This window comes from Eschrichtius robustus, chromosome 13, assembly GCF_028021215.1.
Source record: "Eschrichtius robustus isolate mEscRob2 chromosome 13, mEscRob2.pri, whole genome shotgun sequence".
NCBI classification, from domain to species: Eukaryota; Metazoa; Chordata; class Mammalia; order Artiodactyla; family Eschrichtiidae; genus Eschrichtius; species Eschrichtius robustus.
In genome coordinates this window covers 101548597-101572531 of record NC_090836.1, presented here as the reverse complement: position 1 = coordinate 101572531, position 23935 = coordinate 101548597, and the positions used below count along the sequence as shown (strand labels likewise).

Sequence of the window (23935 nt, the reverse complement as noted above, 5' to 3'; positions counted from 1 at the left end):
GGAGCTTGGGGTACGGCAGGGAAGCATCCAGGCCACAGCGGCACCGGGCTGCGCTCAGAGAAGCAAAGGAAGCCACGGGCTGCTGGGCGTCCACAGGAGCCGGGCCCTGGCATGGGACACACGGCCCAGAGCGGGCTGGGAGGGCTGCACATGACCAGAGGCTCTCAGGCCGTGCAGAGGCGGTGGGGAGACAGGAGTCAGGCTGCCAGAGCCCCACCTGCAGTGCCCGGAGCCGGCCGGGAGGAAGGGCTGCACCGGGCTGGGCCTCGAGCTGGGACGAGCATGGGAAATGGACGGGAGGGTCTGTAATCTCCCCCTTTACAGAGGAGGTCCCGGGGCTAAACGGAGGAGGACATCCGTGCCAAGAAAGGCGCAAGGTTCAAGGAGATGGGGCCAGACCCACCCAAGTCTGGATTCGGAACCTGGGCCCTGTCTCCAAAAGCATCGGCTGACGGCCGTCCAGATCCCCAAATTCATACACACACAACAGGCTCTGAGTGGGGACAGAGTCAAGATGGCAAAGAGGGGGAAATGGAACAAGCGTCAGGTTAGACCGTCAGCCCAGCATGGGAACGGATGTCTTCCGTGGCCCCTCCAGACCTGCAGGATCCGCCCCCGGCACAGGTGTGGAGTGCGGTTCAGTCCATGAGGCCCCGCCCCTGCCCCAAGGAGAGAATAGCTGGGGGAGAGGGGAGCATCCTTCCACGTCCCACTTCTCCGCAGCTGCTCAGCGCAACAGTGACTCGTGTTTTTTTAAGTAACAATACTTTGTAGACTTTTTAAAAGCTTTTATTTTACTTTATTTTATTTATAGATTTTTGGCCACACTGTGCAGCATTGGGGATCTTTGTTCCCTGACCAGGGATCGAACCCATGCCCTCTGCGGTGGAAGCACAGAGTCGTAACCACTGGACCACCAGGGACGTCCCAACAGTGGTTGGTTTTGAGCAAGATTTCCCCTCTGCTTTCTTCTCAGTCAGAGGAAACCGCCAGATAGGAAACTGCCCCCCATCCTCCTCCCATTCTCTCTCAGAGCCATGCCTCGCCACGCACAACTTCCCTGCCCTGGCAGAGAAGCACCCCCAGAGCCCAGCCCCACGGACTGGGCACAAAGAACAGCAAACAGCTCCGGATGAGGATGTGGGGTCACCTCCCTGACCGTGATCGCAGAGTGTGACACACCCCCCAGCCTTGAGCTGAACCCCAAGGCCCTACACTGCTGCTACAAGCCAGCCCACGGGCAGGACCCCAAGTCCTTCCTCTCTGCACTGCAAAGGATTCTCAAACACCTGGCCAGGTGAGAGAAGAGTAGAGGGTCCCGAAAAGGAGCGGGCTTTTCCGGCTCTGCCCCTGCTGACTGTGACCCTCCCCCCATGTCCCCAGCCCCCGTGTGAGGTCCCGATTCCTCGCCGGGGTAGGGAATCAGATGAGGAGACAGAAGGGGAAAGCGCCTTGAAACTGCAAAGCCCTTTCTGGGATTTGCTTCTAGGAATAACCTCCGAGTCTCCAGGACACACTCCGCCCCAGAGAGAGGGACGCTGTGGAATCTTCCAGAAGATGAGTGACGGGCCCAAGGGACCCAGCAAAGTGACTGGCACAGAGCAAGGCTCAAACGGCGGGCCTAAAACAAGAAGCCGTCGGTGGTACCCATGCCTCTGAGACAGTTCAAAGGGGCCGTTCATTTGTTTGCAGGAACCTACAGGGTCGGAGACGTCTGGTCTCGTCTTTTTAAAATCCAGTACAGGGGCTTCCCTGGTGGTGCAGTGGTTAAGAATCTGCCTGACAATGCAAGGAACACAGGTTCGAGCCCTGGCCTGGGAAGATCCCACATGCCGCGGAGCAACGAAGCCCGTGAGCCACAACTACGGAGCCTGCACTCTAGAGCCCACAAGCCACAGCTACTGAGCCCATGTGCCACAACTACTGAGCCTGTGCTCTAGAGCCCGCGAGACACAACTACTGAGCCCACGTGCCACAACGACCGAAGCCCACGCGCCTAGAGCCCATGCTCCACTACAAGAGAAGCCACCGCAATGAGAAGCCCGTGCACTGCAATGAAGAGCAGCCCCCGCTCGCCACAACTAGAGAAAGCCCGCGCACAGCAACGAAGACCCAACACAGCCAAAAATAAAAACCAAACAAATAAATAAATAAATTTGTTTAAAAAAATAAGAATAAAAAAACAAAATCCAGTGCAGTTGTTTAAAAACACAAGCCCACGATGCATCCCTGACTTTGCTCACTGAGCCTCAGTCTCCTGCCGCTGCTGCAAAGATTCCCAGCGCCTCGCAGTCTCGGCCCGGGAATGCTCCGTGACGGTCTCTCTGCACGTGTCACCACTGTCTGGCCACATCTGGACGAGGTGCCTGGGAGCTCGGGCACTGGGACCAGCCTGAACTGGGCTCAGGTCTGTGCAACGGGGAAAGGCCACCACCCGCGAGGTGGTCGGGAAGACCTGGAGGTTAATAACCACCATGGCTCACGAGGAACCTCCCAGCGGTGGCCTGGTGCCACGACTCCCTCTGGGGAGGAAAGCAGAGAATCCAGGGGTGGAAGCTGGGGGCTAACGTGGCCAGATAAGGACCCTCCAGAAGGCCGGCCTCTTCCGAGGAGAGCACCAGGCTGCGCATGGTCCCCGACAGCAGCCTTCCCTTCCTGGCTCCCGATCAGAGGCAAAGGTGGACCCAACAGGCCTCACACCTCCCAGGCCAGAGAGCGACTGACAGAGACTTTCATCCCATCTCAAAGGGAAGGAGACTGAGCTGGGAGGGGACGCCCCTGCCGCTGCACCGAGCCTGTCCTGGAAAGAAGCCCAGCTCCAGACGGCCTGACTAAATTCACCCTTCTTGCCAGCCTTCGTACTCATCTGAACAAAGAAAAGATCTCTCCAAAACAACGTTTCTGCAGCCAGCCACATGGCCGGGAAATGCAAGATGAGCCCCGTCACCCAACTGTCTTGTCTTCTTGCTTCCTGACCGGCCCCGCAGAGCCCTGTGCATCCCCGCTCACCGCGGACGCAAACCTGCCAGGACCTCGCTGATCCGCTCTGATTCCATCTCAGCAGGCAAGACGGCAGCAGCATTTGGCCACGAGCAAACTGCCCTCAAGGTGCCAGAAGTGGGCAGATTGATAAACACTGGCCCTGCTTCCATGTTTCTCTGACTGCTGCCACCCGCTTGCATCGTTTGCCTCCCCAACTCACCGTCTAGTGCTTCGGGAAAATAAAATGACAGATGCTCTCAAGTTCAAGCAATACGGCCAGTCCACGAGCCAAATTTCTAAAAGCGATGCGCTAAATACTGCTGGGAGGGATGGCTGGACCTCGGGAAGCCCTGGCAGGAGGCAAACCACCTGGTCACAAGGGCATCCCAAATGTGAAGGTCATGCCCTTTGACCCAGACAATCCTCTTTGAGGGATTTTCCTAGAAAACAATCCACAGGAATGAAAAAAATATACACACACATACATATGTGTGTGTGTATATATTCAAGACAATGCCTTATTGTTTTGTTTTTAAATAATTTTTTAATAGATTATTTTTTAAATTTATTTATTTTTGGCTGCGTTTGGGTCTTCATTGCTGTGCGCGGGCTTTCTCTAGTTGCGGCGAGCGGGGGCTACTCTTCGTTGCGGTGCACAGGCTTCTCACTGTGGTGGCTTCTCTTGTTGCGGAGCACGGGCTCTAGGTGCGCGGGCTCAGTAGTTGTGGCACGTGGGCTCTAGAGCACAGGTTCAGAAGTTGTGGTGCAGGGGCTTAGTTGCCCCGCGACATGTGGGATCTTTCCGGACCAGGGCTCGAACCTGTGTCCCCTGCATTGGCAGTCAGATTCTTAACCATTGCGCCACCAGGGAAGTCCCTGCCTTATTGTTTTAATAGTGAAAAAGAAACAAGTTGATCGCCCAAAAGTGGGGAACAGGGAGACAGTGACCTCAGAGCCACTCCATAGACTTTGTGCAGCCACTGAAGATGGTATATATAGGAAGCTCATGAAGCAGCAGGAAAACCAGATAGGATGTCCGTGTGTCATGAACAGGGGAGGGATTTGCAACTCTACTGACCTTTGGCCACAATTATTAAAACCAGCTTCGTCCTGGGGGAAAGACCCCGAAGAGAACATGGCACACGACACTTGGATGCGTCAGGCACTGCCCACGGGTTTCCTTCTTTTCCTGCGGGTCACGTCTAATTGCAACACCATTTTCTGGGCAGTACTTATTTTTTGGAGAATGCAGCTAGACTCCAGAAAGAGTGGTCGGGGGAGTCTACACTGTGCCCTTGGACGAGCGTGTCCCGGGCCACTCCCGGGATGGAGACCATGCACGCACGTACCTTCTGATCGAAGCTGTCTGGGGTCAGGTAGAAGTTGTGCAGGGGTACAAAGTAGTCTTCCAGAAGCCCCATGAGCAGAACCAGGTACACGCCATCTGCAAACTACAGAGGGACACGTGGTGATGTTTCTGGGCCACGCACGGAGTCAGTGAATGATCTGCAGCCACTCAAAGGAGGAAAATGTTTTAAAGTAAAAAAAAAAAAAAAAATCCATCCCCGTTGAGGAGAGCGGGCCTGCAGTCGGGTGAAGGACGAGGGTGCAAAGCACGTGCTCGGGATTGGATGTGCTGACCTGTGCGTTTGGGGTGGAGTGCCGCTGCGTGGAGAGAAGCAGACCACTGACCTTGGGGATGACGCTAGCTCCCAACTCTCTGGGTTGTCGTGGGTACCCTGTGGGGCGGGAGGGGGCGAGGGGGGGCAAGGAGCACCCAGCACGCAGGGAGCGCTCCATCAGTGAGCAGGGGCCTGTGGGCACGGTTAATCCACAACCTGCAGGGCGCCCTATGCTTTGGTTTGGGGTTTGCTGCCCTGTTCTGCTTGCTCACTTTGTCAGCTGCCTGAGCTCCTTCTTCTAGCGGTATTCACAGCATAGGAAGAGACCCTCCCATGTCCCGGTGATGACGAGCTTCTGTGTACACCCAGCACGCGGGTCCGTCCTAGCTGGGCCCTAATCAGCAGGCTGCAGCCTTACCCCACACCCCCAGCCCCTCAACCTGCTACCCGGCCCAGCACCACCTCCCATGCGCAGGAGGGGCCCAGGAATCTAGAGCAAAAAACTCTGCTCTTTGCCCGGGCCCCTCACCCCACCCCACTGCCCACCGCCCAATAAGCCAGGACAGGGAGCAACTGCTCCTTTTACAGATAAAGTGATGGAGACCAATGAGGGCAGAACAACTTGCCAGAGGGGAGGAGGGGACCAAGGCTCAGGAGGCAGAGCCTGGTCTCTGGGACATGGACCAGCCCCCCCACCACCCCCGGGGCGGGGCAGGGGAGGCAGGACCCGCCCATCCTCCCAGAGGGCAGACATGGTATCTCTGAGGTCTCCTGTGGATCGAGGACTCGTGAGGACCCCAGCCTCCAGGTTCTGGAACTGTGTGGTCCAATAGGGTAGCCACTGGCCACGTGTGCCTAGTGAAATTTTTTACGCAATTATTTTTTAACTAATTAATTTATTTGGCTGCAACGGGTCTCCGTTGCGGCACGCGGGATCTTTCGTTGCGGCGCACGGGCTTCTCTCTAGTTGTGGCGTGGGCTCAGTAGTTGCGACATGTGGGATCTTAGTTCCCCTGACCAGGGATTGAACCTGCTTCCCCTGCATTGGAAGGCGGATTCTTAACCACTGGACCACCAGCGAAGTCCCTTTACAAACTTTTTTGAATGATGTTGACTTATTTCGGTAAAACGTACATAACACGAAATGTACCATTTTAACCATTTGTCAGTGTGCATTTCAGTCATATTTTGTACATTCACGCTGTTGTGCAACCAATCTCCAGAACTCTTAAGTTTAAATTTTAAAAAATTTAAATAAAATACAAAATTCAGCTCCTCAGTCACACAGGCCCCATTTCAAGTGCTTGACAGCCACACGTGGCCAGTGGCTACTGTGTCGGATGGTGCAGTGATAGAACGTTTGCATCGCTAAAGGAAGTTTCACTGGTCAGCCCTGGGCTAGAAGGCTGCACGCAGGACAGCTGGGCAGCTGCAAGGGGCCGACACCCAGGAGGCTTTCAGCTTCCTGAGACCAGCGACCGCAGCGGTAGAAAGAGAACCTGCAGAAGCGAGGACGGTTTTATTAAAGGCAACAGCGGCAGCCCCCCCCCCACCCCCGCCCCACCATCACAGCCAGGCGGCCAAGGATAAAAAGTCAAAATCACAAGCATCCAACATCAGAAAGCCCTGTCCTCTGGAAGGGGAAGGGGACGCTAAGAAACAGCCCAAGGCAGAGAGACACACGATCATAATGTGTGAACGGGCAGGTCCTTCCTGGGGAGAGCGTTCCAGACCCTGGTTTAACGTGATCTGATTGACCCTTTGCCTGCGTTGTCACGAGGTTTGCGCTTCCACGCCATGCAGACGTCACTTACTCAGCTCCTGTTCTGGCCGACAGTGCTGGTGGAATGTACTGGCAGCTCTTGCCCCCTCCCCGGCGACACTGAGCCAGCGCACGCCCAAAACCGCTCTCTCACCAACACTGAGGCATTTCCAGGGAAACAGAAGAACCCGTCCCCATCACCTACCGGGAGGCGTGGGGAGTGGGTGCTGAGGCGCCAAGATGCCTGGAGAGCCTTTGCTGATTTCCAAGGCATCTTCTAACCCACCCTGGGACCCCCGTGTCACAGGAGTGTGGGAGAGACGGTCACGCAGAAAGGAAGGCAGGGAAGGGATGGGGTACCCAGGAGGGTGAGGGCCAGGCGGAGTGGGGAGGCTTATCAGGAAATAAGTGGGACCCTCGGTTTTCACACGCGCGAGAGCATTGGTCCTCCGACGGGGTGCCCTCACTCAGAATCCACAGTGCGGCTCTGCAGGAGACAGAAATCCCCACGGAGGCCCTAAGACACCATCACCGCCATCTGCATGCTCATGTATTACTGACCTTTCAAATGCACTATCTCCATTCCAGTGTAAACATGTGGGGAGAAGTTCAAAGAGGAACTGGCTCAGTATCACAGAGCTAGGAAGACGCCCACAATATAAAAGTGGTTTTACAGAGAAAGGAAAACACACACACACACACCCCCTGAGCAGGAATTTGAGCCTCTGACTTCCAGGACATCAAGACTTTAATGATGAACATATTTATAAAAATACCCAGATTCCTTTGCCACAAAAGGAAAAAAATCTGCATTTCTATGGCCAGTGATCTTTCCTGGTGGACCACTGGTTCAAAATATTTTTAAGATATTACTTCATATTGTGTGGTGATAGAAAAAAAAAAATGGGCATACTGAGTAAATAGAGATCAATGCAAATTGAAGTTTAGAGTCTCAGCCTAAGATGTCTGGCTATTAATACTGGTGTGCAGGCCCACCTGGGCAGTGACAGTCGGAAAGAGTTGGCGACAATGTGGGTTCTCAACAGCGCCAGTGAGAGTTTCAGGCGGGCAAAGCTTCCTGGGCCCTCCGTGTTACCACGGAGAAATGCTCTAACGACCCCATTTCTAGAAGTTTATCCTAAGGAAGCAGACAAGGGCACAAACAGCTGTGTGCAAAGATGCCCGCTGAACAGCTATTTACAAGATCGGCAAACGTCCCACCACGAGGGCTGGGTTTAATGACGCACAACACAGCCTTAGAACAGAATAGAAGGCGGCTATTAAAAGTGACAAACACAGACAGACAGACCAGACAACACAAAAAGGACTAGACAGAAACACACACACACTCACACAAAAACATGCCCACACTATTTAGTAACAAAAAACACTTTACAAAACAGCTGTACAGTACGATCCACTGCCATTTCAAAAAATACACTTACGCAGACAAACCATCTAGAAAAACACACATCCAACCATTAACTGTAGTTCATTACCTCTGGAGAGGATGACGGGAGAGTTTAGGGGGAGTAGAAAAAAGGACTATTGCTTTTCAATGAGTACACTTCTGGACTGTTAATATTTCAAGCCGCAAATAATCAGAGGCTAAATGTGCAATTTTTTAGTAAACGGATAAAAAAATAAGTGTGTTTGGAAACAATGCACAAATAAATATACACATTAAAAACGGACCATTCGTCTTTCAAACACAGACCTGTGCTGCCCGCAATGAGCTATCCGTGTAGAGAAATGATGTGGAATAAAATCCCCAGCACCGCTAACTCTGGGTGATGGGATTATCTCTGGGTGATGGGATGATTTTTACTCGTTTTGCTTATCTGCATTTTCAGACATTTCTACAATGAACCTGAATTACTTTTTTAATTAGAAAAGCAAATGAGAAAAGTTAAAGAAAGAGAAAGGAATGAATGCAATCACCCAGGGGTTTGAGAAGGATCAGCTGTGCATTAGAGAAATCGGCACTGAGAACTCAAAAGACGCCAAATTCAAGCACCCAGCTAATCCTGGGGAAATTATATTTTGTCTTTAATGCCTGCTGAGCGCTTAAAACATATTTTCACGATGGTGCTTCCGCTCTGAGTCGGGGTGGGGAAGTACACTTTCTATACTTACTGCAGGAGAAATACTTTGTGCGTATTCATTAGAGGGATATTAGCAAGCATTTGCTAGGTGCCAGCCGCCGTGCTGCGTGTAGGATGGCCACGGACAGCAGAAGAAGAGGGGGCCAGGACATTCCAGACTGAGGGACCCGTACACGCAGAGGCTCTTTGGTGGGGCTGTGATGGCACCTTGGAGGGTGTTATGCTTGAATTGTATCCCTCCCCAAAAAAAGATGTGTTGGGATCCTAACCCCCAGAATCTGTGAGTGTGAATTTATTTGGAAAACCAGGGTCTTTGCAGAAGTCCTCACGTTAAGATGAGGTCATTAGGGTGGGTCTTAATCCAACGTGACTGTGTTTTTACAAAAAGGGAAAATTTGGATACAACACCCACAAGAAGGCCGAGATTGGGATGAAACATCTAATGACCCAAGGAACGCCAAAAAGTACCAGCAAGCCACCAGGAGCTGGGGGAGAGCCTGGAACAGATCCCCGCTCAGAGCCTCAGAAGGAACCGGCCCTGCAGACACCTTGATCTGGGACTTCTGGCCTCAGGAACTATGAAGACATAAATGTCTGTTGTTTAAGGTACTAGTTAAGGTAGCCCCAAGAAATTAAGACAGAGGGTCTGGGAGAAGGCCAGGATGGCTGGGGCTGGGGCTATTTTGGCTGTGGGATGGGCATTCCTTGTTAGACAAACACGCTTTGTTCACACGGCCCACCGGGGATCAGAAAGCTGGCTGAAAATGACACCAGACAAAGTGTCCTTCAGCCCAGAACACAGCTTACCTGGGTCTCTAGTTCCGTCACCTCCAAATTCAGCTTGTTCAGGTGCTTGTTCACAAACGTGATGAGAGACTGCAAAGCAAAGAGACACGGGAACCGTGAGCAAGAGATTCAGCTCCCACGTTGGGGGACAGATGTGACATTTGCCATCACTGGCTTTATGAAACGCTTCCATAATCTCCTCTGTTTGCTAAAATAAAATGCTCGTGTTTAAAACAAAATGTTCTTACAATAACCCTTGGTTTTAATGGGATAATGCCTAAATCTATCCCAGCTGGAGAAGAAACGTACATCTCTGTCCCCCAGCCCATGTGCACACACGCGATCCACACACATACCGTATTTAACAACCCTACAGAAGAATGATCAGTGCCCTCAAGAAGGATATAACTGTCAGGGGGAGATAAATGCTTAAATGTAGGCTAGATGTAACCTTGAACTACAAAAGACTGAGAGAGAAAGGCTGCCTGGGGCCACACCCATCACAGTGTCCGTAAAGGAAGAAACGCCAGAGATTTTCTGAGCCCTGGTTTATATGTACACGGGCCCACTGGCTTCTCCTCTCTGGCAAAAGTTTAAAGCTTGCCACGTGTAACTCTTCTCGGTAATCAAACCCAACTTGCATGGAAACTCAGCACCAACCCCACCTCTGCCTACCCTGGACATGATGTCATCCCTTTTTCATTCCACCCCAATCTACCATGTGCCAGGCACTCTGCTTCGTGCTAGAGACACGAGACAGTAACTAAGACAGAGCCCCGCCCTGAAGAGTCTGAGGCACAATTCTCCATATACACACCCAGTGGAGGCCACGGAGAATCGAGAGAGACAGCAAAGCCTGTGAAACACACAATGTCGGGGCGGGGCGGGGGGTGTTGATGAGAAGTGTGTGGGTCCCTGGAAGATGTGGCGCGGGGGGGTAGCATCTGAGCTGGGGGTGAGCCAAGTGGGAGATGAGAGCGTGGGGAGAGGGCAGAGCAGCCTCCCGGGCCACGTGCACACGTGCGAACCCGCCGGCATCTTCCGGCTGGGGCTGGATGTGGGTGGGATGGGAGAGAGTTGGAGGGACCTGGAGAGGTGGACGGGAGCCCCGAACACAACAATTCCCAGTGTGGGAGTGGGAAAGGGCCAGACTGGAAGCAGGACGCTGTCGGGAAACTAAAGGATTTTGTCTTGGTCATTGCTGGGGTCCCCCCAGCAATCCTTTTCAAAGAATAAATTAGCGTCAGATCTACTGAAAGACAACATTACTCCACATCACATTCAACACCACCTAGCGACTATCTACTTCGAGCCGGGCCCTCGCTCAGGGTGGTCGCATTGTATTCTCACAGCGGCTGCCTCTGTCCTGACAGATGGGAAACCTGCCGCGAGGGGTTATAATCTGCCCAGGTCACACAGCTGATAAGTGGCGGGAGGGGGGATCGTGGCAGATATGACTCCTCTTCTTGTGCCTCCACTGAATGCGTTCCGTCAGGGTTCTGGGGGTCGGATGTGGCCGGGGGTGGGTCGGGGGCAATGCTCTGAGGCCCCAGGGTATGTCGCTCATGACCTGAGAATGCTAAGACACGGCTCCGCCCCAGAAGGACCATTGGGATGGTTCTGCCAGCCTTCTGCAAAGTGCTTCAAGAACTAACAATCTCATTGTCCCAGCCTGGACCAACATTTTCCAAACGTGGGTTCCATGGGAATTTAGTATGTTCTATCCCCAAATAAATAAACTGATCTCACTACGGACAAACACGCTTGGAAAATGCTTCCTACCAAGCCCCCTCTTGGAGAATTGCAAAGCATGTCAGCCTATTAAAGGCTCCGAGAAGTCCTGCATTAAGAAATCTGTGCGGGGAAACTGTCCAAGACAGAGAGCTCTCTCCCCAGGGTTAAGGGCTCAGATTTTACAGGCTCAGATCCATCCCACCGCTGCCTTCCTGAATGGGAGGTCTACAGATGCTCAGATAACTCGATGTGCAGTGAGTCTTGATTCCTTTGGAGGGAGAGCAAGGCTTCCGGGCAGATCCCCTTGGAAGCTCGCTATTCCCCAGCCCGACTCCGGAGCCTTGTTCACACGGTTTTGTCCATCCGTAGACTGACCAGCAGCCTGCCTGGGCTGAGGAAGGGCCTCCCCTTTGTGCTCCCGTCTGGGAGAGACGCGCCAAATGCAGCTCAGAACAGCTCTGCTAGCAACGCCTGCTTGTTTACCAGGCACGTCGTGAATGCAGCTTCAATGTAACGAGACCAGCACGAGCCAGCAAGCTGACACGCTGAAAAACATTTCCACATTGAAAAAAAGCCTTGGTTCGGAATGAACCGCCACCGGTGCTGGTGGGGTAATTCACTCCACAGCAGCGGGGTGGGTGGGCAGGAAGATACCCAGAAGCAGAGACGCTGAGTTAAAAGGTGCTAATTTTATGCACTGCAGTTACGCTTTTGAATAATTACACTTCAATCCATGTGGCAAACATTTCAGAGATTTCAAACATTTTCCCACCTTCTTCCCTGCATGGAGTTCATGCCGTAAGAAAAGCCCAGAGACAGAGGGAAACACAGCCCGATGGAGAGCTCACCTTCTTCACGACACTGAGCTTGTCCGGGGCGTGGTCGAAGAGCGTGTCAAAGGCGTCCCGCTCTGCAGAGACACAGAGAAGGGTTTAAGGAGACACGGGTGCTGCTCTAATCCCCGCCCAGCCCGGGGACCAGGCAGCTTCTAATCCCTCAGATGTTCAGCCTGCCTAGAATCCTTTGCATTCCTGCCAGAACCGAGGGGCGGGTGCTGATGGGGAGCAAAATCAAGGAAAAGATGCTTTGAAGGGTCCTTCTAACTTGGTTTCTATCTTTCAACCTACAATACGGGGGTAGCGTTTGGACAGCCGCCCCCATCACATCCTAGGACTTGAGGCGCCCTTGCCTCTCTCCCTTTCCCCACACTCCTTGTCTTATTGGTAAATCTTATCGATAAATCTGACCACCTCCCCCGCTGGTCATGGCTGCCACCCCCATACAAGCCCCATCTCCCCTCACGGCGGGGGTGGGCAGCTACAACTTCCTGCTTAATTGGTCTCCCTCCTACACGCCCAGCCCCTCCCATCCATTCTCCCTCGCAGGCACAGTGAGCCCCTTAAAGTGTAAAGTGGATCATTTCTTGCCCCTCCTCATCCCTGCCCTGACTAAAACTCTCCACCGGCGTCTCATCATTCTTAGAATAAAATTCACTCTCCCTCTCATGGGCCCATAGGGTCCAATGAGCTCAGCATCACCTCCCCCGCCAACACACTCGCCCTCCCTAACCTCACTCTACCCACCAGTTTCCCCCTGCTCCTCCATCACACGCCCACCACAGGGCCTTTGCACCTGCTGTTTACCAGCCTCACCTCCATAGGTTGCTCTGAGATGTCACCTCCTCTGAGGGACCTTCCAGGACCATCTGCTTCTAAAAGAGCACCCCACTTCTGCTATCTGCCTCTTACCCTGGTGCAATTTTCATAGCACCTGTTCGCTACTTGAGAGCACATTTTATTTTTCTCTGCTGGACTGTCAGCTCCTTGCAGGCCGGATCACCATCTCACTTGTTCCCTGCACTGTCACCAGCCCCAGAACAGCGAAGGGCCCACAGCCAGGGCTCAGAACAAAGGAAAGAGCCAAGAAATCCTGCTCAGAAACCCTCTCCAGCTGTTCTCCCTGGCGTGTCCGCCTCTGCTGGAACATCTGCAGGGCCTGAAGTGACCCGTTCCACCGTGTCCCAGGGACCTTCCTTCTGCCAGGGACCCCGACCCACTCTAACTGCCACTCGTGGGCCCAACCATGTCTTCCAAATTAACACAGGATCAGCCCCTTCGCTTTCAGTTGTGAGGTCACCGGAGGCCGAGGCAACTGGACAAGACAGGAGCAGCGCTGGCTGGAGGCCGGGGGCCTGGTTCTAGACAGACGCTGCCATGGCAGGTCACATGGGGGCAGAGCCCACTGTACCCTGGAGCCCAGGCAGGAGGGCTGAGGTCTCCAGGGTGGATACAGGACCGTGGGGAGTCGCTGCCAGGCCCAAGGGGCTGGGGGAGGAGGGCATCTGGAAGGCCCTGGGGCCCCCACTCCTGTCCTCAAGGAGCCACCCATCCCCCCAAGCTGCCTGGGGGTGGTATACGCTCAGAGGACCTCGGCCAGCAGAGACGCCCTCTATTACTTGCTGGGGCTTGGACCCAAACACTAGCATGGAGTGCTGGGGCGCTGGGGTAGGAAGACCCCTCCACGTGTCTGGAGGGGGCTGCAGCCCAGAACCAGAGATAACCCAGGGCCTGCTTCAGGACCACGCTGCCTGACCCAGGGAGAGGGGTGTGGGGAGAAATGACAAAGAGGAGGCAGGTCGGAACTGGGTGAGCCAGAGCTGGGGCTTCTGGAGGAGGCATCCCAGCCATTACCCCGAGGCTGCCCCAAAAGGCAGGCACTCAGCATCCGCAGGCCAGGGCCCCGGGAGGCGGCTCACGCCCTCGTCCAGCCCAGACCAGGCATCCTCCGACCAGGCATCCTCCTCCCCGGCCTCGGGGGCGGGCGGCAGGAAGGAAGGTGAGAGGCAAAGAGGAAGGCGTGTGTGTGGTGTGTACACACACGTGTACACATGGGTGGGGAGTGCATTTGGGGAGGGGCATGCCACTTCTTTCACCTAAAGGCCAACAGCGACCAAGAGGCCCGGCCCTGCAGAATTCCCTCATCCAGCTTGTCTACCGCAGCAGCTGTAAATTATTTTTATAGTCATCTAAGTCAGATTATACTCAAAAAGACAGTCTGCTAGGAGGGGGTGGGGGAAAGCTAAATCTTTACAAAGCAAAACACAAACTTTAAATGCAGCTTAAGAAAACCCCCAGGAAGAGAGCAGCCTTGACGTCAGCCGGGTATATTTAGCTGGGCCACCGCTGGGCTGGCAGAGTCAGGGCGGCAGGGAGCCATCGCAGGGTCTGGAGGCCAGCGCCCCTGCACCCCGCTCACCTGCGCCCGGGGGATTGGATGGCACCACGGCCGGGCGGTGTGTGTGGCCTTGGGAATGAAAACAGATCCAGCTGAGAGCCTGGTGCCCGTGGCTTAGGCAAAGCGCCTCCCTCCGTAAGGCCGGAGTGAAAACAGTCCCAAGGCTCACCGTCAGTGTAAGAATCAAGCAAGATGGTGAATAAAGGGCCAAGCCACTGCCTGGCAGGTGTGTCACTGATGCTCAGTTCACTGATGCCTTCTCATCCAACCCTGCAGTCACGGGGATGAACAGGGAGCAATCCCGCCCCCGGGAGGGGCACAGGCTGGGGGAGACAGTACAAAAGCACGGGTACCAAAAAGGCCAGAAAGATGCAGAAAGCGGCCAAATCAGCCAGGGGCCCCCAGTGACTACCCAAGTTCAACTTTCAGGGATGCTTAGTTTACTCCAAATAAAGTGGTTTTTGATTGAGTCAACATTTTTTAAATTGGAAGATCTGTCCAAAAGTTCTGAATTTCTGGACTCTCTTGAAGAAACGGAAGCTGAGGCAACAGTGAACCTTCTTCCCCCCACCCCCAGATCAACGAGCCGCCCGTGGAAGTGGGGGCACAGACTCCCCCGTTTGCCCCAGACCCCAGAACTCCCCACCGCACACAACACGGAGGCTGAGGGGCAGCCCTTGATCATTCGATATTCCAGCCACTTCCTTCTTCCGTGTGACCGGCCTGCTCTCTGAGGCACCCGAGCCTGGGGACGTGGACACAGCCCCGGGGTCAGAGGAAGGCTTCACACGGGAGCCGCGACGTTTGAGCCGGGGCTCGCTGGGGCAAGAGGAGGAGCAAGGGCGTCCCAGGCAGAGGGAGCAGAAAGCCAAGAGTGGGTTCCAGAGGGTGAGGCCTGGGGGGGAGGCTAAGAGGGCTGGGTCCATCGGGAGGGTGAGGAACTGTGGAGGGTGGTGACCAGGAATGGCGTGATCCAGCTGCGGTGTTAGCAGAAATGGGGAGATGTGATGGGGAGAGACCAGGGGCTACAAGGAGACCAGGAAGAAGAGGAAGAAAGCTTCTCCTCTCTTCTCCCCAACTTCCTGAAGCCCGGGAGGGGGAGGGGCGCCTGCGGAGGAGAGGCAGCCAGCAAGCCCGTTGCCATGGAGATCAGGCTGCAGCTTCCCAGCTCCCCTGGGGAGAGAAGGGCCTCCCATCCACCTCAGCCAGGACAGTGATGCCAGCAGGAGGCGGGGAGGGGGAGGGGGGCTCCTGGGGGAGGTGCAGAGTGGACTCCCCCATCCCCCACTCAGAGTGCTAAAGTGAGAAACCGAGGCCGAGAGCTTGGCTCCTAGTGAAGCTACCCGACCCCTCAACCCCTGCCTCGGGCAGACATTAGCCAAGCAAAGAGGGTCTGCCTGTTGTTCTGGAAGCTCCTGGAATGCGTGCGGCCCAGGGCTGGGGATGCACTCGGGGGAAGACATGCTCCAGCCCACAGGATGCTTACAGCTCAAGGGCCACATGTGAAGGGAAAGAGCGAAGGGCCAAGCGAGGGTCCCCGACTGTCCAGACCCCCTGAGTCTGGCAGGCAGGGCGCAAAGCAAAGTGCTCCCAGTGAGCAAAGAGATGAATAAAGAAACAATTAAGCAGGTGGGCGGGGGGTGGCAAGCCAGGGGACGGATGGTGATTCAGGCCGGGGGGTCAGGGAGGGCCTCCCTGGTAAGTGGAGCTGGAGGAGCTGAGGGAGTGAGCCATGGAGGGATCTAGAGGGAGAGCATTTCAGGCCGAGGCTACTGAGAGTGCAAAAGCTGGAAGGGGGGGCTTCCCTGGTGGCGCAGCGGTCCAGGAAGATCCCACATGCTGCGGAGCAACTAAGCCCTCGTGCCACAACTACTGAAGCCCGCGCGCCTAGAGCCCATGCTCCGCAACAAGAGAAGCCACCGCAATGAAGAGTAGCCCCCGCTCACCACAACTAGAGAAAGCCCGCGTGCAGCAACGAAGACCCAACGCAGCCAAAAATAAATAAAATAAAATAAAGAAATTTAAAAAAAAAAGCTGGAAGGGGGAGCCCCGGGGTGCTGTTGTGGGTGACAGACATGCAGGGGGAGCGAGGAGGCCAGAGAGGAGGGGTGGTCTAAGGGGGTCTGGGGGGGCCCCGGCAAGGGCTGTGGCTTTAGCTTACGGCAAGCTGGGGGCAGTGAGAAGATTGAGGGGTGCAGAGGAACCAACTCGAGGGACCATCAGGGTACCAGCACCCCGGAGGGAGGTGATGGGGTCCGACCTCAACCTCGGCAGGGCCGTGGGGCTCTGGGGGCCCCGAAGGCTGCTGTGGGAGAAGGGCCAGCGGAAGCTGCCGCGTGTCTGGGTAACCAGGAGGCCTCGGGGCCTGTGTCAGCAGAAGCCGAAACTGGGGGCAGATGAGTTGCCTGTCACCCACTAATTGCCTGTTTGCATTTCACGAGCATGGGCGGCCTGGAAAGTACTGAGAACGACTCCAGACTCCTCGGCCTCTCAGGGTGTCACAGCCCCCAGTGCTCAGCCATCTCCGCTGGCTCTCAGAAAGAGCCACCACCCCGTCCACCAGACCCTCAGGGGCCCCTTCTCAGGGCTGCCAGGGCCTTCCTGGCCGAGCTTCTACCCCTCTGCACGGGAGGCCGCGCATAGCCCCCAGCTGAACTGAGTCTCCCCGAGCCCCCCAAACCTCAGACCAGGCCCATGCCACCCATGGAAGTGAAAACACCAGAAAACGAAGCAACACTTAAAGATGCTCCAAGGGCCCCGCTCAAGTCAACTCTAGGCCTCGACAGGCCCATGGGCTCTGAGCCCCTCCATGCAGAAAAGACAGGGAAGCGACGGAAGGGTGCTCTGCGCCCCCCTCCCAACGGGCCCCCACCCAGACCCAGGGCAGGGCCAGGCCGCCCACGTCGCCCACTCTGTGCGCCCCATGCCGCCCTGGGAGCTGCCCTCCCCACCCTGTCTGCGCCCTCAGCAACTGGACAAAGGAGGCTTCCTTTCCTCTCCCTTTTTAAATGTTTTTTAATAATAAAGACATTAAGAAGAACTGAATTGCTACTTTAAAAAAATAGTGAAGACTGAATTTGCCCAGCGCGGCTCAAGAACTACTTAAGAAAGCTTAAGGACATGTAATTGCTGCATTTTCTCTGGTTCGAGACTTTTGAGAACTAAAGAGCCGCATCCCCTCTTTGTACACGAGGGGCAGCGGTGCCATCCGTCCCCATCATCGCCATGAGGTCACAGAGGCCCCGTGGCCAAGCCCGTGGGTGCCTCTGGGGTGCACCCCTCACCCCGAGGCCCCCGCAGCTAGGGACCAGCTCCGGCTGGCAGGCTCACAAGGCACGGGGGGAAACTTCTGTTTGGTTTCCACTTTTCCTTCTAACAGCCGCACTCCCCTCTCTGCTCCCTGGAGAACACGGTATCTGGGGGGGGTTGAGGGCTTCTTGTTTTGAAATATTCCCCAAAGCGGTGAGCCTGGCTCAGGCTGCTTCTTGCTGCAGCCAAAAGCTTGGGGCTTCCCATCCCTAAGGGCCTATACACTGCCACAAGCTGCCCCTTTATTTGCCATCCCTCGCTGAGATGAAGATGGGGTCGTGGGTCTTTTAACAGGGCAGGGAACAGTTCTTTGGGAACAGCAAGAGTTTATTATTACTAACAGTAACAGTCATAGAGAAACTAACACGAATAGAGAGAGAGTCGGGCCCTGGGCCAAAGAGAGTGAACATTTATTGTCTCACAAAATCCTCTCAACAACCCCGAGGTCCCATCTCACAGATGGGGAACAGAGAGGTGAAGGAGCAGGCCAAAGGTCACCCAGCTGGGACCACAGCCAAGGCTGCCTGACTCTAAGGTCTGTTAAGCTGGAGATTTTAAGGTGGAAAACTATATACGAAAATACATCCCATAAGGAAGCTCCCTCCGGCTAGCTGACTATGCTCTATATTCACTGGGACATCGCCGCCCTCCCTTTTCCCCTGGTTCACTCCCTCCACCGTACTTTGCTTATCCCCGCCCAGGCTCCCACAGCTCTGAGAAGCAAACCACACGCCAAAACCCACCCAGGGCCCTGCTGCCCCTGTGTGACTGCGTGAACCCCGGGGGCTTCCTGGGGCAGCCCCGCAGTGCCCAGCAACCTCAGACTCCCCATCTCCTCTCCCCAACCCCTGGGTTACTTACCAAACCGACCCATCATCATCCTGCAAACAAGAACAGAGAGAACCATCAGACGGGTTGCTCAGAACCCCGTTTAATTAGCAGCACGGTAGAAGGTGGTGGAGGTGACCGGCAAGTCGGAGAGCCCTACTGCCCAGTCGAAGGGTTGTTTATATAAATGTAAGTCACATTTTGATAAATTTTCTCCCGCTCTAATTACAAACGAGAGGGGCTTATGTGGATCCTAAATGTTTGCACAAGACCCGCGGCAAATTGCCATCATTATTTAAACCACCCCTTTAATGCCATCTGGGGGCTGTTTAATCATGGAAGTGGTTAACGCAGAGAGCATTTTAGCAGAAAACGGGTCTTCTAGCACCGTGAGTTTAAACCTTGAGTTTAAACTTTAAAATACAAGGGTGCAGATTACCCAGAGGTCCCATTTCTGGGAGTGAGCATGATGTACTTCCAGGGAATCACAAAAGTAAAGGACGCTGGAGAACCACAGGCGGGGCCCTGGTTCCAGGTGAGAGCTGAAACCACAAAGGACAGGCGGCTGGTTCCTCCTTGAGGATCTGAGATCACGAATGCCCGGCTCCCCTCTGTGTACTAGCGTCCTGAGAGGCAAAGAGACCTTTGCTTGATCCCCAAACCCCTCTAGACTCAAGTTCTTTGCCTCCATATTATTTAACAAATAGTCTCTCGAGCACCTACTACGTGCAGGCCACGGAGATACAGAAATAAACACCGCATGGCCCTGCCCGCACGACGCCTGATGGTGAGAGAGACTCATGAGCCCACGTTTCCACACAGCCCGTGTGCACCAGAAATGTGACATACAGCAGATGCTATAGGAACTAAAAGGAAGGCAGCCACTCCTGCTTGGCAAACAGGGAGGGCTTCCTGGAGGAGGTGACCCATAGGACAGAGCAAACCTGGAGCCTGGGAGACCAGGCAGGAGGCTGGTTGGCCTCTGCTGGAAACCTCTCTCCACTCTGACTTCGGGGTGCTCCCCTGCCCCCGAAATTTCCTGAGGGTCACACGGCACTTCCCACAAGGCCCCTGGGCTGGGTTTCACATTTCTACAGACACAACCTCTCTTGACAGCTAGACCGCCAGCCCTCAAGGAGGGGAACTGCGTCCTCTCAGCCTCTGGGCGTCCAAGCAGGCCCTGTGGGTGCCGGGTGCTGCTGTGAATCGTTGAGGCCACGCTCCGAGGGGCCGGCTCTGGTGACAGAGCTCATACTGTCCCCCGCCGCCCTCTCAGGGCTCCCTCAACCTCTGCGAGACCGGGAAAGCCAAGCACAGCCTCTTCCCGTTGCTGCACACCCCCCAACATGCCCCCCACCACGGGCCTGGCCATTGCCCCCTTCGGTGGGCCATCTGCCTTCCCCCTCCCATCCAGGGTGACCACTGACTTGCTCTGACCCACAGAAGGTGGGGACACAGCATGCGGGGGTCCAGGGACCTGCAGCTGCCCTCTCACTCTCTGGGGACCCTGAGGGCACCGGGGAGGAAGCCCAGATCTGTGAGGACGAGAGACACAGGGAGGGACAGTGGCCCCCACCGGCCAGCACCACCCACCAGACTGCTGACCCCCTGTCAGCAAATAAAATGACCGCTGTTTTAAGCCCCTTGGGTTGGGTGGTTTGTCACACAGTGATGGATAACTAAGATGCCAGCCCACCCCTGACTCCCCCACGCCGCCCTCCTCCCGCTCCCGAACGGGCCGAGCGGGCTGCCCGAGGCCCCCCGTGCCAGGCTCAGCATCACGTCTCCAACCCCCTCCTGTGGGCCTGGAACAGATGTGCACACACGTCAGGCCGCACGCCAGGCCGCACGTCTCTCCCATCTACCTGACAGCTCCCACGCCGGGAGCGGTTTCCTGTGTCAGCTCGCTTTTTGAAAGACCATACATGAATTCATGACACAGTAATTAATCACTCCGTGAACTGAGCAGGTGGGTGACCTGAGACGATCAATTTCCAATGCTCTGTTTCATCTGAAACAGGTTTAGTCGGGAGGCACAAAGGCGGTGAATTTTAAGGATACCTCACAGGGTATGCCTCCTAAAAACCACACGCAAAATAGAGCCATTTGATTTGCTATTTTCAACAGATCTGAAGCCTTTTAGACTTCTTAAAAATTGCCCTCTGGCCTCCTCTAAGAGGCAAGGGATGGCTCAGGACTCTCTCAAAGGAAGATTCTAGTTTAGAGGCGTGGCTCCCTCCCTCTGACGGGGCTAAGACAGACGGCTAAATAAATCAGGACAACAGGTCCCTTGGAACATTCTAGACACCTCTCCCCCACCCCCTCTCTCAACATTCTTAAAGCTCACCTTCCAAAATAAGGAATGGCAGTCCAAAGTCTTTGGAGAATAACTTAGTTCCAACATTAAAAACTTTGAAGTGTTTAGCATACCTACCATATGAATGTTCACTGTTTTAAATTTCCCCTCATCCTTTTCTTCCTTATAAGAGATTTTGAATGTGCTCAGTTATATTTTTCTTTGTTTATTATTCCCTGTCTCTTTCCGGAAAAGATTTCAGGCAGCGTAAATAAGTTCCAATTCCTATGTCACACATATTTGCTCATTTTTCTATTTGGGAAGAAATAAAAGATCTAGAATTTCTCATTTAAATACCAAACCAAACTGCTATCTTGCCCTTCCTCAGCAAAACAAAAACACAAAAACAAAACAAACTTTGAAGAAAGTGCACGGAGGATAGAAAGCTAGGGTAGACGCTTGCGATAAAATCCCATCTCAAGGTCAAGGGACATGGAGGGGAGAACGGCCCCCCGTGTGCGCGGGTCCCCGGCTGGAGCAGGGCCTGAGGGCAGAGCAGTGGGTCCACTTACTCGGTGGTCGTGGTCAGCTCCTCCGTGACGTGGTTGGAGTGCAGCAGGCCTTCCCGCTTCTGAAAACCCCAAAATGAACAAATAAATCAACACCTGGGCAGACAGACGGAGCAGGAGGGCAGCTGAGGCCGTGTACAGATGGCCCCGGGGCCGGGAGACCAGCTCGGGGACAACAGAGAACCAAACAAAGGTTCGGCACCACACCTGAGCTATGCTCAGGGGGTGGACTGCAGGGGACCACACGGGTGACCCTTTGGTGGCTGGAACCTGCCCCAGCCCCCCAGCCCCTGCTCTCCTGCCCTCTGAGAGCTGGCAGCTGTGGGAGGTCTCAGGAGAAACATCCCCGCTCCCAAAGTACTCCTCGACGCCCTGCAGCTGGGAAAGGCGAAGAGCGTGAAGGGACATACGTAACACGAGGGAGGCATCGGATGAAATAACACACGTGCACTGGGTTGAACAGGGTCCCCCCGGAAGTCACGTCCATTCAGAACCTCAGAATGGGACCTCATTTGGCAATAGGGTCTTCGCACATGTAATGAGTTCAGATAAGGTCCTAACGGACTAGGGTGGGTCCTCTCCAATGACTGGTGTCCTTAGAAGAAGAGAAAATAGAGACATAGGAACATGGACCAGAGGGAAGAGGCCACGTGATGATGAAGGCAGAGACCGGAGGGACGTGTCCACAAGCCCAGGACAGCCGAGGGTGCCAGCAGCCGGCAGAAGCTGGAAGAGGGAAGGAAGGACCCTCCTCTAGAGCCTGCGGGGGGACCCTGTCGATTCCCTGATTCGGACTTCAGGTCTCTATTATGTGAGAGGACAAACATCTGTTGTTTTAAGCCACCCAGTTTGTGGGATTCTGTTACAGCAGCCCTAGGACACTAACACGGTGTGTGACACACCTGTCCCGGAGCCCGGTAGGTACGGAGAAGCAACGATGGCGGGGGAGAGGAAGGAGGCGGTGGTGGTGTGCCCCGGACCTCACGGTGGAGCGCGGCAGCCTGCTAACCCAACCGCCACCGTGAGCCCCTACTTGAATGACTCAAGGGACGGGGGAGCTCACTACCTGCTGGGCAGCCCACCTGGATGCCTCTCGAGATCCAAGATCCCCAAGCTTTCCTGAGCTCGGCCTCCCAGGGAACTCTCACCACTGGTTCTAGTGAAGGAAGAGTAGCCAGGCGTCAGGGGCCGTCAGCTTTCCCACGGCCTCACCCTGGTTGACTCTCAGGAGCACCCACGGGGGACAGTGGTGGGGGAGGCCCAGAGACATTCAATCCACTTATCCACACATCAGATGTGCATCAGGCACCCACTAGATACCGGGCCCAGGGCTGGGTATGGGGCAGACGAGGCTGAATATTTTAAATTTATTTATTTATTTATTTATTTTTGGCTGCATTGGGTCTTCGTTGTTGCGTGCAGGCTTTCTCTAGTTGCGGCGCGCGGGCTTCTCATTGCGGTGGCTTCTCTCGTTGTGGAGCACTGGCTTTAGGCGCTCGGGCTTCAGTAGTTGTGGCACGTGGACTCAGTAGTTATGGCTCGTGGGCTCTAGAGCGCAGGCTCAGTAGTTGTGGTGCACGGGCTTAGTTGGTCCGCGGCATGTGGGGTCTTCCCAGACCAGGGATCGAACCCGTGTCCCCTGAATTGGCAGGTGGATTCTTAACCGCTGTGCCACCAGGGAAGTCCCAAGGCTGAATATTTTAAGTCTGTAGTAGAATCTCAATTTTTTGAGGAAAGCGTTGCAGCTCAGGAAAATCACGTGGTTTCCCAAGGCCACACTGCCAGGTAGCAAACGCGACCCTTCCCTCACTCCGTCCCTCCACGAACTGACACACTTCTTACATCTCCCCATCTCAACTGGATAACCAGGCGTGGAGGGACAGGCCAGGGGCAGCTCTAAGACCTGAGACCAGCCAGACCCCGGGGGCCTCCCCTCCCTGCTTCATCCCACTCTGGGAGTGGCCCAAAGAGTCCTCCTGTGACCTTGGTCAAGGAAGGAAGCGCCAGCGAGTGTTTGCCCGGGCAAGTAGGACGTTCTGCAAACCCCAAAGATTTTCTTGGACCAAAGTGCAGGCCTGAAAGGCAATACCCCGATTACTGAGCTCCAGAGTGTTCCCAGGGCCCAGAGTCTGACGTACGTGGGTTTGGGAACCATATTCTCATGTGTCCTTGGGAAGCCTTTCCCGGCCGACCGTCCTGAGTCCAAGACGAGGGTGGCAGGAATGGTCCCCTGTCCCTGACACCACCACCGACCACAAACACTCCCCTTTAGGAGGCAAATGGGGCCAAACGGCAGGTAACCCTCGCCTGATGCCAGAAAGGAACATTCCTGCCCATCAGGTCGGGGCCAAGCTCCCGGGGTAAACGGAGGGGTCAGACGGCTTCGGAAAACACAGGATCAGCCAGAGTCTTGCAGACCGCAGAGACCACGGGACTGATAAGTTTAAAACCCAGAGGAGAGTGTGGAGCTGGACATGTCCAGGAACAGAAACACGAGAGGCATCCATGGTCCGAGCGTAACCTCAACGCTCTGGCAGAAGCAGCTGATCCTTAGGACCCGAGCCCACTTCACTTTCCTCATCCAGTGTCCCCGGTAACCAGGGAGAGGGGACCAGGGACACAGCAGGTGCTTAATACACGTTTACTGGACGAGACTGCACACACAAAGCCAAGGCAGGATCTGTGCCCCTGAACGCAGGGGAAATCGA

At 54.9% G+C, this 23935-nt stretch overlaps 1 protein-coding gene across 2 annotated transcripts in view; it reads right to left on the bottom strand.

Annotated features, from left to right (window-relative positions):
• Window positions 1-23935, bottom strand: part of PARVB (parvin beta) — a 116536-nt gene that overhangs the window by 5415 nt on the left and 87186 nt on the right. The window contains exons 7-11 of one of the 2 annotated variants that reach the window (XM_068562080.1): window positions 21231-21289; window positions 18396-18415; window positions 11840-11901; window positions 9279-9347; window positions 4332-4433 (exon numbers count right to left, since the gene is read on the bottom strand). In XM_068562080.1, coding sequence (XP_068418181.1) covers window positions 4332-4433; window positions 9279-9347; window positions 11840-11901; window positions 18396-18415; window positions 21231-21289 — 312 coding nt within the window. The remainder of the gene's footprint in view (window positions 1-4331; window positions 4434-9278; window positions 9348-11839; window positions 11902-18395; window positions 18416-21230; window positions 21290-23935) is intronic. The other variant, XM_068562081.1, reaches the window with a different exon arrangement.